The 12,831-nt window shown below is 36.1% G+C and overlaps 1 protein-coding gene across 1 annotated transcript in view; it reads right to left on the reverse strand.

Annotated features, from left to right (window-relative positions):
• Window positions 1–233: 233 nt before the first annotated feature.
• Window positions 234–12,831, reverse strand: part of LOC117400504 (sodium-dependent dopamine transporter-like) — a 30,364-nt gene continuing 17,766 nt past the window's right edge. The window contains exons 6-14 of the mRNA XM_034000573.3: window positions 12,465–12,568; window positions 11,539–11,663; window positions 10,706–10,818; window positions 9,303–9,431; window positions 6,005–6,104; window positions 4,544–4,644; window positions 4,127–4,294; window positions 3,272–3,343; window positions 234–3,156 (exon numbers count right to left, since the gene is read on the reverse strand). Coding sequence (XP_033856464.1) covers window positions 3,133–3,156; window positions 3,272–3,343; window positions 4,127–4,294; window positions 4,544–4,644; window positions 6,005–6,104; window positions 9,303–9,431; window positions 10,706–10,818; window positions 11,539–11,663; window positions 12,465–12,568 — 936 coding nt within the window. The 3' untranslated portion in view covers window positions 234–3,132. The remainder of the gene's footprint in view (window positions 3,157–3,271; window positions 3,344–4,126; window positions 4,295–4,543; window positions 4,645–6,004; window positions 6,105–9,302; window positions 9,432–10,705; window positions 10,819–11,538; window positions 11,664–12,464; window positions 12,569–12,831) is intronic.

The raw sequence follows: 12,831 nt of genomic DNA on the forward strand, positions 1-12,831 counted from the left end.
TTTGGAGAAAAAAAGGGAAAGCCTACAATGACGAAAACCTTGTACCTACAGTTAAACATGGAGATGGTTTGATCAGAATACAGGGGTGTTTTAGCAGTTCAGGGACTGGAGACATTCATGTGCTTGAAGATCAAATGAATGCAGCCATGAATATATATATATATATATATATATATATATATATATATATATATATATATATATAAACAATAAAACAAAAAAACATTCTACAAAGTACAATGATACCACCTGCTTGTCAACTGATTGGCAACTTCTAATACGACAATAACCCAAAGCATATGGTTAAGTCAACTGGAATTTTTGAAGAAATCGAAGATAAAAGTTCTGGAATGGCCTTTACAAGCACCAGATCTCAATCCAATAGAAATGCTTTGGACTGATCTGAAAAAAGCTGTAGCCAAGCATTGTGTATCCAATCTGTCTGAGCTGAAGGAAATATGCAAGACAGAATGGGCCCAGATTTCACCAACAACATGATCATAAATTTTTGAAAGCTGTAAAAGGAGGACCCACACAATACTAAAGCAGGGGTGCCAATACTTTTTTCATGAACAAATACTATAAATTAAACAATTTAGTTAGTTTTTTTTTATCAAGATTATTACTAGAAATTGTATATTTTGCTTTTTGTTGTATTATAAAGTTGTGAAAGTTTATAAAGTTTATGTTACCTTGAATTATGGTATAATATGAGGTACCAATACTTTTGTCTGCAACTCTAGTGCTCGCCAAAACATTTTATTTTACTATAGTATTCCATGTATATTCGATGCTATAAAGAACTATTCCATAAACACACTGAACATGTATTTTAAAAAATAATGTAAAAAATGCATTACTTTTGGTTATTGTCTTGTATATTAACATTGTGGTTTAATTTTAAATGGAAACAGACATTTGGTGGATATTTATATATTTGTTTGATAACAAATTCATAACATCTACATCATCAACGCAGGTTGGCTACCAGTTTGCGTAAAAAATAAACATGTGGATATATTGAAAATGTACACATGGATAAATCAGTATCTGTTCTAGAAACTCAAGATTAATATCCACCAAACATGGTTTTATTTTAACCATGTAAGTCTTCAGTTATACTAGGTTGTTGTCTTTTATTACACACACACACACACACACACAAACAGCAGTTTTTTTTACATTAAGCCATTTTCTCTTTATGTGAGGAGGGCAGGGGAGAAGGGCGTTCCTTTGAAAACGAGCAATGTCAATACATTTTTTTTCTAATTGTATTTTCATTTCTTTTTAACATGTTTGTTTAAATTCTTGATCATTTCGACATGTGGGTGTTGACATTAAGGGGCACTGCACACTCTGAAGGTGATGACGTAGGAAGGAGTCTAATATGAAAAAAATTAGTCAAAACTAAAAGTTTAACAAATAAATAAAATTATTATAATAAATATTATCATTTTTAATTAGGTAATCCATTGGAGTACGAGGTCCTTTCAAATATATGCCATCAAGAAATATTGTTATTGGCGAGTGGCGCCTCATAGTTTTGCGTACACATGGAAGTTAGAACCATGCATTCATAAACTGGGAATCGGAAACCAGAAGCAGGGATCGGGGAGGTTTAAAAACCTGGTAAAATAGATTTTCAGTATCAGGGAATTACATTGTTACTGTATTTGTCCTGATTATAAATGTACATGAAATAAAATAAGCATTCTTTACCGATTTTTTTTTTTTTCTTTTTTTTCTTGGAGAGATCAGTTGACTGCAGTGGGCATTCAACTGTACAATAATAGCAGTGCAGGTCAAATACTGTTAATACTGTCAAAGCGGCACTGTTCACACTGGTGCAACAATTTTGCCTGAACACACCTGCAAGCAGCATGGTTACAATGCTATATGATATGTGAAACTAACTGTTTAACTTTGTGATTATTATCACAGCTTCTCTGTCAACAGGAACAGGTGTTTATATTGTGACACAGCATCTGTGTCAACAAATACAGCTTCTATAATGGGTCTGTGAAGTAACTGAGCGGCTCTGAGCAAGAATTCTTCCGCTCACTCGAATCACTGATGAAATCTGCTCTGCAGCGCTCTGAGCTGCTTAGGGTGAGCGGAACTGAGCATACCGTTAAATGCGTTCTGACACCTGTATATGTTGACACAATATAATGATCTGCACTTGGAGACACAGATATAAAAACGGTTACTTTGTCATGAATGAAGCACATACAGTAGCATTTTAACCATGCTGCTGGCATGTGTGTTCAGGTAAAATTGTTATAACAGTGTAAACAGTGCCGCCTTCACAATATTAATAATTTGACCGGCACTGCTATTACACTCCTTAAGGTACAGTTGAACACACTCTGCAGTCAGCTGACCTCTCGAAGGGGGAAAAAAGAAAAGAAAAAAGAAACAGAAATATTGGTAAAGTATTATTATTTTATTTCCTGTAAATTAATAATCCAGACAAATACAATAAAACCATCATTCTCTGATACTGAAAATCTGTTTTATCAGATTTTTTAAAATCACTGGTCCTCTCTTCTGGTTTCTGATTCCCGATTGTCGATCGCTAGGTAACTGAGACGCCTCTTGCTGTTAATAACATTTCTTAATGCCGTATATTTGAAAGGACCTCAGTACTCCAATGGAGTGCCTAACTAAAAATAATAATATTAATTTTAATTATTTTATTCATTTTATATATATATATATATATATATACCAAAAACAGATATATCTTCATGTTTGGCACCCCGTTTTATATATATATTTCTCAATTGTATTTTTTTTCCACGTAACACTACCCTTAAGTACCAGCAACATTAATCCATAAAAATCTGAGACCTCTAGTAACACTCAGGTCACAAAACAATACTGGCTTGCCAGAATATCCAACCGTTTTATAGCTTTAGAATTAGATTGATATTGGCATAAATCAACAGCATAGAGATTAATGCCATGTAAATGATCTACTTGACAGGCACATTTCCAATTACAGAAAACGTATGAATGATTTTTACTGTTCCATTGGCACAACAACACTCAAACTCTCCAATGTGTAGAGGAGTTCCTTGGGTTCTGGTTTCCATATTTTAAAAGTTGGACTTTTGAGTTTCAGACATCTTACATCATCAGCCAGTGGCGAAGCTGCAAAGACAGGCATTAAGACCCATTACAGAGACTACCATCAGAAAAACGTAAAAGTACACTTCTGGTTTTACAAGTTGGTTGATACACAATCGAAAACACAATAAAAGCTTGCCTTAAACTGACGAACTTCCCCATTTTCCACTAGATGATGCTCTCTCTCTGGTGTGATTGCATAGGCTAGTTTCTTGAATGAGAAAAAAAGTAGAGGTTGATTTTAATACACACACACAAATCTGTTTTAAAATTGAAAACTAAAATAGCTGATACAGAGTTTCCAGGGGTAAAGGATTCCAAATCCCGGGTCTAACTAACAAAAAGCTCTTTTATGCTGAGAATGTAGGTTAAAAGATTGCTAACCAATGCTTCCTGGTATTAGTACTAGCTTTATTATCATGGTTCCTTTTACTCCTTCTATTGAATATCTTTTGGTTTATTGCTTGTATTGTATACTTCATAGACAACATTATAGGTTAAACGTTAATGCAGCTTCCTGATACCTAACGATGTGTTTTGTTGAAACAAACTCAAATTGTCTAGTATCGAATCGAACGATTTGCATATCCTGAATTAATATAAAACAAGTGGAGAACAAAAAGATTCTTAGCATAATAAAAATGGGACTAGAAATAATGTCAAGAAAGCTTATAGGTAAGGAATTGAAATGAGTGGATGAGGAATTGGTTAGCGCTCCTCAATCCTAACCTGAACCCAAACCCTATCCTGACCCTTAGCCTTAACCTTTTATGAAAATCTTAAATGTCAGCCGCTCAGTTACTTAATGCAAAATAAAATGCAAAAAATAGTAATCTGTGTTTGAACAGCAGTGTTGAGTCCTGAAGAATAAACAAATAACTATGTTACTTAAAGTGGTGACACACCAGGGAAACCAATGATGACTCTTACATTTATATAACTTTGTTATTCAAAAATAAAGAGCTACTGTACAGAAGGTTCACAGTTTACTCACATTTCGAAAAGTTCCTGGCAGGACACATAATTTGTAGATGGCGTATATGGGTACCATTGCCATTGAGGATATGGCAACACACCAGCCTATTATGTTGGCCCAGACTGGAAACACATAGGTTCCATAATAGGGAGGTTTAAATGTTCCAAAGCTGATGACCACCATGCACTGCAAGATACAAATTAACAGATGACAGTAAGATTACAGCATGTTCAACACATATTTAATACACACGGTACTATGTTTTTTATATGTTCTCAGCACAGTTTTCGTCTGTCTTTCAATTCATGGCAATGGCCAAAAATATGAATTTGGATTTATTGGTGCTTAGGAGCTATCAGATACATTATAGTCAGGATTAATGCCAATATTGTCTTGGTAAATCCATCTCATACAGGAAAGAGGGTATCAACTTACCAAGAGGAAGAGAGGACTCACATACTTCCAGCACAACCTCCAGTACAGGCCAGGCCTATGGCCTATCATTTCCTCTATGTCATCACTAAACCGCCCAACTCCTAAAATAAAACAGATGCAAAATTAAGCTTTACAAAACATAAAAGTTGAATCCACATACGGGATATTTTTAAGACATTCAAATGAGAAAGTATAATTTCAGAATGACTTGAAAGTTGTCTAAGCTACAATACTTTAATGTTGTTGGACCTTCATTCAGCCTTTTTGCCATTATTAAGACAAACCTTCAAGTCAAGGTCATTCAACACATTTTCCAGGGTATGTATAGTGTTGCTCGTAATTCTTAAAGCAGTTTCCATTTCCACAATCAATAAAAAAGAGTGTAATTAAAACAACCATTTGGCAGGCAGCAATAATATACACATTGTTGAAAACACAGAGGTTGGTTTATCTGACAAATCCATATTCAGAAGTATACACCATGTGGGTGCAGTAAAATCATCTGTCCTTGATGCCAAAGAAAGCTTTAAGCAATTTAGATTATGCTCTTTCAATGCTCTATTTTGGTTTATCCATGTAAAGCTAAGGAATAAAATGTAGTGAAATCATGGTATAGAATACAGACATGGTAAAACCATGGGTTAGAGAGCATAATTACACAGTAACATGCTAGAAGTGTTAGTAATAGGATTGTCTATGACTATGAAACAGCTATCCTAATGGGGGTATGTTGTGTGCTGTATATAAAGTTGGAGTTCAACACAAGTTTCTGGGTTTAATGACTTGTTGCTTCCTCTTAGATGTCTCACCCTGGTCTCCCAGTCCCCCAGAGGAACTTTTCAAAAGGAGAAGGTTAAATTGGACAGACTATAAGCCAGGGGAAGCAGATGATAGTCACTGAGTAGGGTAAAGTGCTTCAAGTTCTTTTATAACCGAGGTCTCAAAAAGGCCAGCAAAGCCCTGAAGTGATGCTATATGTATTGTACAGGATATTGCTCTTCTCCAGATGCAGCAAAGTGTGACTTTGTAACACAATGAACTAACAACAGAACGTAATAACCAAGAATAATACCACAGAAGGAGCTGTAGATGACTGAATTGTGTTTTATTAAAAATGCATCTTAATTTAACTATTCTGATGAATGCATTAGCTGAGATTTATTCTCTGCTCAGGGGAGTTCAATGGGACATTGAAATTACTGAATAATTTAATTACTGACTTACTTAATAATCGACAATTAATTATTAAAAAAACATGAACAAAAATTTGGTTAAACACAAACAATGGTTAAAATGAGCTAAGACTGGCGAAATTATGACCAACAGTTCAGTTTGAATAAAAAGTGCCTCTCTAATTACATTGCAGTGAAGCACCGAACCTACTTATCTACTGTCAATATGATATTGTGCTACTAATATAGGATCAGCATTTCAGCACATGAAAAGTGAACACCGCCTTACCATAGAACCAGGCAATGCCAATAGCCTCAATAAGCACTCCAAAAAGAATTGATGTTCCTGCAGCGAAATGGTCTAGCAGAGTAAAAACATAAATACCACCCTGGAAAAGAAAATTAGATTTGACATTGAGTTGAACACACAGCAGGGTCGCTGAGTCCTCTGCTATTATAGCAACAGAGCAGCTGTCCCTGGAAGAAAAGTCTCAACTGAATTCAGGTTGTAGCAAATGGTCTAAGACAGAGAAGTGCATTTTGAACTAAGTCATTTTCAACATTTGCATTGGCACATGGCATTCTTAAATAAGTTTAAATAAAAACAGACTCTACCAGAAGCACATTTCTCAAAGCTTCCAGGCCATAAATTGAACATTGATCAAATCAGGAGAGGGGGGCGACAATCAGAATATGGGATTTAAAATGATTTTGGTTCAAAATTAGTGGAGCCAACGACAATAACAGGAAGGTCTATTTAATTAATCTAAACAGTGGTGGATCTAAAAACAAATACTTTTGCTCACATTTAAAGACAAAAGTACACTAAAGAGACCTACACTTGCCATAGGTGATAAGGGTGATGGTAATACTTATTATCTCCTGCTGGGGATGAAATCCCCTGCAAAGAGGATATAGGGGAGGTGGTCGTAACACCTCACATTTCTGCATTTATCCAATTGTAATCAACCTTGGTATTAAGTTATTGAGAAAATTAGATTATGGGGGTATATGGGGCTGTCTCTGTCCTTGGTCATCAATGTTTTCCTACTAAAGGTAATTCTGAATTTACAGTCGTGGCAGGGGATATATGTTATTGACATACTTGCTTGGTAATATTTTTACTTCAGGAAACTACTTAGCTAACTTAAGGTCAGGTCATTTAAAATAAATCTGCCTTTACTTCACATGCTTTTCTCCATGAAAGCACTAAATGTGATTAATCTAATGATCTCCAGACTCAGAGGTCAGGTAGCACAATCCTTATTAATATTGTTCCCTTTAAGTAGTGTTTAAACGTAATCTCTAAGGGTAAGTCTAAGTGTAATAATAGTGTAAGAAACAAAGAAAAGCCTCAACACATGATCCTTGCCACTATGGACAAGTATTAGAAGCCATCAAGTGTATTTTGTCTTACATCCAGATTAGTTATATGATAGGCATAGAACTGAAGTTTCATGTGAGTGAATTAAATTTGCGTAGATTGATCCATCATAGCAAACTGTGATTGTGCAAACAAATTAAATGATGGTGATGGCTTTATAATAATTTATAATAAAAAAAAAACAGTGGTGTAGTCCTAAATTTGAGGGTACTGGAACACCACTAAAATATAGATTTTCTTACACAATAATTATTACATTAATTAATATTTTATTTGTATACTGAACTTCTAGTAACACATAAAATAGTTAATGCATTTATCTAATTTCTACAAGTATTTCCATAAAGTGTCTTTCTCCATCCTTTACTTGATGTGTCTATGTGTATACAGTCTTAAGAAGTAGTTTGCAATAGAAGAAGTTCCTAATACTCTTCATTGCATCAAGAGCACTACTGACTGAATCAGATAGTTGTGCGGGAGATTTGAGTCATGTGACTTAGCTTGCCCATTATGCGAGTTCTGGCTCTACACCACTGCTGCCTATAGAAAATAGTACCGGAACAGCTATTATTATTATTATTATTATTATTATTATTATTATTATTATTATTATTATTTATTTCTTAGCAGACGCCCTTATCCAGGGCGACTTACAATTGTTACAAGATATCACTATTATTTTTACATACAATTACCCATTTATACAGTTGGGTTTTTTACTGGAGCAATCTAGGTAAAGTACCTTGCTCAGGGGTACAGCCACAGTGTTCCCCACCTGGGATTGAACCCACAACTCTCCAGTCAAGAGTCCAGCGCCCTAACCACTACTCCACACTGCTGCCCAACCCAGCGCATTCAATGACCAAAACTCAATAAACCCCATCCAAAGTACCATATTTTATTATGATTAATACTGGTTGTTAAATGATCGCCTAACATGTACAGCACCATTTAAATTATAACTCATGATGTTGTTTTATGTTTTTTCAGGACAATTGTATAATTATAAATCATGATTCTCCTTTATTTGAAACCATGATAGATGGTGACAATTATGAACAGGATAATTCAGTGTGGAGTAGTGGTTAGGGCACTGGACTCTTGACCGGAGGGTCGTGGGTTCAATCCCAGGTGGGGGACATTGCTGCTGTACCCTTGAGCAAGGTACTTTACCTAGATTGCTCCAGTAAAAACCCAACTGTACAAATGGGTAATTGTATGTAAAAAAAATTATGTGAAATAATGTACAATGTGAAATAATGTGATATCTTGTAACAATTGTAAGTCGCCCTGGATAAGGGCATCTGCTAAGAAATAAATAATAATAATTGGTAGTTCATCGAATTACTTAAATATACTGTATTAAGCTCTCACAAGATTCAGTACTTCAAAATGTGTAAACTCTGATGAGAGTCAAAGAAAACTTTATGAAACTCAAAACAGTATAACTGCCATTACTATATAAAAAAAACAAAAAAAAAACATAATGCCGTCAGACCTTGATCTCTATGTATCTATGTATCTTTAAAAGGTTAACTGTGAGCTCTGAGATTTATTAGATGTCACCATTGAAATTAACCTCACCTAATGGCACAGTTACAAAACCCTGCTTCTGCTAAAGTGGGTGCAGTGTACTTCCCTTATAGTGGTTGACATCAACATGAGTGGGGTGCTCTCTTTGTTTTGAAGAGGTTACCATTAGTTTCCTATGAAGAGCCTCTTTTAAAGATACAAACTGAAACAAAATCCCTTGTTTAGAAAAAGGATCAGCAATTAGCCACTAATTTTTATTTTTTATTTAGTAGTCGTCAATTGATTTTTACCCCTTTTTTTCTCCCAATTTGAAATAGCCAGTTGTATTATTTTAGGCTCAGCTAACCACTACCACGCCCGTGCTGACTCGGGAGCAGCGAAGACGAACACACGCTGTCCTCCGAAACGTGTGCCGTCAGCCAACCGCTTTTTCTCACTCTGCAGGTCCGCCATGCAGCCCCTCAGAGCTAGAGCGTTGGAGGACAACGCAGCTCTGGGCAGCTTACAGGCAAGCCCGTCTACAGGGGTCACTAGTGCACGGTGAGCCAAGGACACCCTGGCAGACCTAAGCCCTCCCCACCCGGCACCTCCATGTGAAACAAAACAACTATCTGGATGTAGCGGCCCCTTTCTCTTTGAATTGTTTTATAATTGCCAACAAGTAACTTACATTTGTGACGCAGAAGAGAGATATCAAGAATGTCGACAGAACTATGAAGAGGGTGAAGAGCTCCCTGTGTTTGCGCAGGAACTTGAACTCATCAATCAAACCAGTGATAACTGACTCCATCCCACCCATCTAGAAACAAATGAGGAAAAACAACTATTTGTTTTGTAACTATGAAGCTATTTAAGGTTAAAGAGGGTGTTGGACCCATATATGCTATACAATCAGTGAAAGGCACATCAAAACTCAGATTAGCTGAACCACACACTCACTCATACACATGAACTGTATATCCACTGTAGGCATGAATCTTTATTGTCCTTGGACCATTCAAACTCTAAAAGGGAGTGTTACAATGACAGCAAGAAGCTTTAAAATCAGTTTCTAACCAATTATTATTGTGCAGTTGACTTTTTAATTTGTAATACATTTTCTTCACTTTAAAAGGTATTTTTAGAATACCAATTCAGTCAATATAACGCCTTTCATGTAAAGGCACCCCTATGTCCTTGTCAAGTGTGTGAAGGTAAATGCTGAAGTTAAACCCGCCATGTGGTGGGCTTCAATTAAATTACCTTTAGCTAAACATATATACGTATATTAAAATATAAATAAAAACAAAGTGAAATAAAAAAAATGTTCTAGAAAGTTATAGAAATGCGTTCGAGTCCATCTGTGCCCTTGCCCTGTAATAACCTGTACTGCTTGTATAATTTGTTTCTGTACTGTTTATCTAACTTGTTTTTGTACCGCTTATCTATCTTGTTTGTCTCAGAATGTTATGGGAAAAGGGATAGCTTACAGAAATGATTCACAGGGCGAGCCTCGAGAAAGTGATCTGGCCAATTACTCTCTCGCACGCGGAAGCCTAACTTGGTAAGCTATAAAGGACGGGTTCCCCCCCTGCTCTGGTGAGAGTCAGCCGTGGGGATATGCGCAGTCCTGCTCGGTATTTTTGGAGACAGCTGCTTTCTCTTACTAGGGTCGAGGGGCTCTCCCGATCTGCTTGCAAGGGTAAGAATTAGTTCAGTTGCGTCTCATGGGTTGTATTGATCTGTGATTAATATAACCTTTGTTGAGGAGAGTCGGCCGTGAGGATTTGCGCAGTCCTGCTCGGTAGTTTTGGAGACAGCTGCTTTCTCTTACCAGGGTCGAGGGGCTCTCCCGATCAGCTTGGAAGGGTAAGGATTAGTTCAGTTGCGTCTCTATGAGTATATTATATCTCTGATTAATATATTCTTGTATGTGTGTTTGTCTATTATTGTATCAAGGGTGTGAAATAAAGCGGACCTTATTTGGAATTACTCTGTGTAGTAATTGTCTTATTTGCCTCCACATCAACTTCCTTTTAAATTTAAAGTAATTAAAATTTCACACAACACAAAGCAAGTTTAAAATCTACTTACAGCGCTGTCAATACCTAGGGTCAGCAACATTATGAAGAAGATCACTGACCAGACAGAGGACCATGGCAATGTAGCAATAGCTTCAGGATATATGATAAACACAAGTCCAGGTCCTACAACAAAATACACATTTTCAGATACTTTTATATTTTTATATATATACACACACAGTATTCATACATTCCCACAAAATATAGATTAATTGATTATATATAGGGCTGTAACTTTTCAGTTATTTCATTATTTTTCATGAGTGCCCAAAAAGAAGTGAAATCACGCACCTTTTAGAAGATTTGTTATGAGTGGACTCAGGTTCTTCAATGGAACATCATGGATCCTCTTAATTGCAACAAGTTTTGGAGGCTATGATAACTTTCATTGTATTCTTACAAATCAGTTTTAAATACTGCATCACTGAGTGGATTAACATTGTTTAGTGCACGCACACAAATTGGATTTAAATCACATGACGACATGCCTTGTTGACACAATTATCTAACAAGAACCTACAGTAGGAGACTCATGTCTCAAATTGCTTTTGCAAATAAAAAAGACCTGTAATTCCAATCTACACAGAAGATCTACTAAGATTATGCGCGTGTTTAAAAAAAAAAATCATTTCCAATTAGTCTTATTTGTGTAAAGGACTAAGCACAGCTTAAAAGGACCATATTGGGGTTGCCTTTAAGCTTGCAATGAAGTGCAGGGTCAACCTTCAAAAGCATATCGCCATCTCTTTCTGAAGACTTTATTAATTTAGCACTCTGATGCAAAGAAGCCCTTTGCTCAGGAATGGGGCCTGATTTGACATTGCTAAGTGTTGGAAAACTTACCATCAGTGGCTACATCCTCAAGAGCCACGTTGTGCTTTTGTGCCATGTAGCCCAGGAATGAGAAGACGACAAATCCAGAGAAAAAGCTTGTTAAGGAGTTAACTGAGCTGGTAATGATCGCATCTCTGAAAAAAACCAACAACAACAACAACACATCATCGGATTAGTAACTGCTTTTTTCTTGATTTAGCCTCCTATTTACACACTGAATATTTCAGGCCCTGAATAGTGGGCTTTACTGTAGTGTTTCCTTGCTGTGGTTTTTTTTCCACTTGTCAGTTTCTTATTTTGCAATGTGGGTAAAGTTCTTCGATGTAAAGTTATATGCACTGTTGACTATATCTTTTTGTATGCTGCAAAACCTTTCTGAGCACTTTGAGTATGCAACACACTCTACCAACATATTCTACTGATTAACTTGTAAATCACCTTTTGATTAAAAGGAGAGCAAGGACATGCTTCTTAAAACTATTTTACCAAATGTTGTGTTTTTTTCAGACATCACGCTAAATCAAGCAACAAATAACAACCAATAACCCTTTTTTTATTGACTTAAGACAAACAATTTGGCTTCTCCCATCAGTCCCTACAAGTTGTACCTCAGTTCAGACTATATTTTAATATTTAAAGTTATGGATGAACATTTTAAAAGGAAGGGTGGGAATTATTAATGGGCTTTTCCCCTGACAAATTGAAGAAAAATAAAGCCCCACAGTGTGAACTATAATAAAGCGTGTGTATTTTCCATCTGTGTGACCGTATGATTTATGAGTGCAAGCCTGATGTTTACAGGTGTATTCTTCATATTTAAATCTGGTGTCAAAAGCACTGCCAGGAGGGCTTCAAAGATATTATAATTGATATTATAATTTTACAGTTCTTCTGATGGCCACGCAATTAAAAATCTGATATGGGTCATGTCTTACCTATAGCAGTTGTTGCTAAATTTGTTATAGCTTGAGAACGCTATTAGCACACCAAACCCAACTCCTAGCGAGAAGCAGATCTGAGTGGCAGCGTCTATCCAGACCTGCAAAACAAATGGACAGAGATCGACACAAAAGAAGGAGAAAAAAAATCTGTTATTAGAGATAATTGCAGGAAACTCATTCAGCACAAAGATGAAAGACACTTCTGAATACAGGGTCATTTTGTAAATTGCTCCTGTACGCAAGTGTCTCATCTAATTCCTGAATTTGGTCGTGAGTACTCGGGGAAATTGCATCTGAATTTCTCCTTACTTATTGTAAATGCAGTATTTGTACAACTTCATCAGCTGGGGAACAAGGATTT

This window comes from Acipenser ruthenus, chromosome 4, assembly GCF_902713425.1.
Source record: "Acipenser ruthenus chromosome 4, fAciRut3.2 maternal haplotype, whole genome shotgun sequence".
Classification (NCBI taxonomy): domain Eukaryota; kingdom Metazoa; phylum Chordata; class Actinopteri; order Acipenseriformes; family Acipenseridae; genus Acipenser; species Acipenser ruthenus.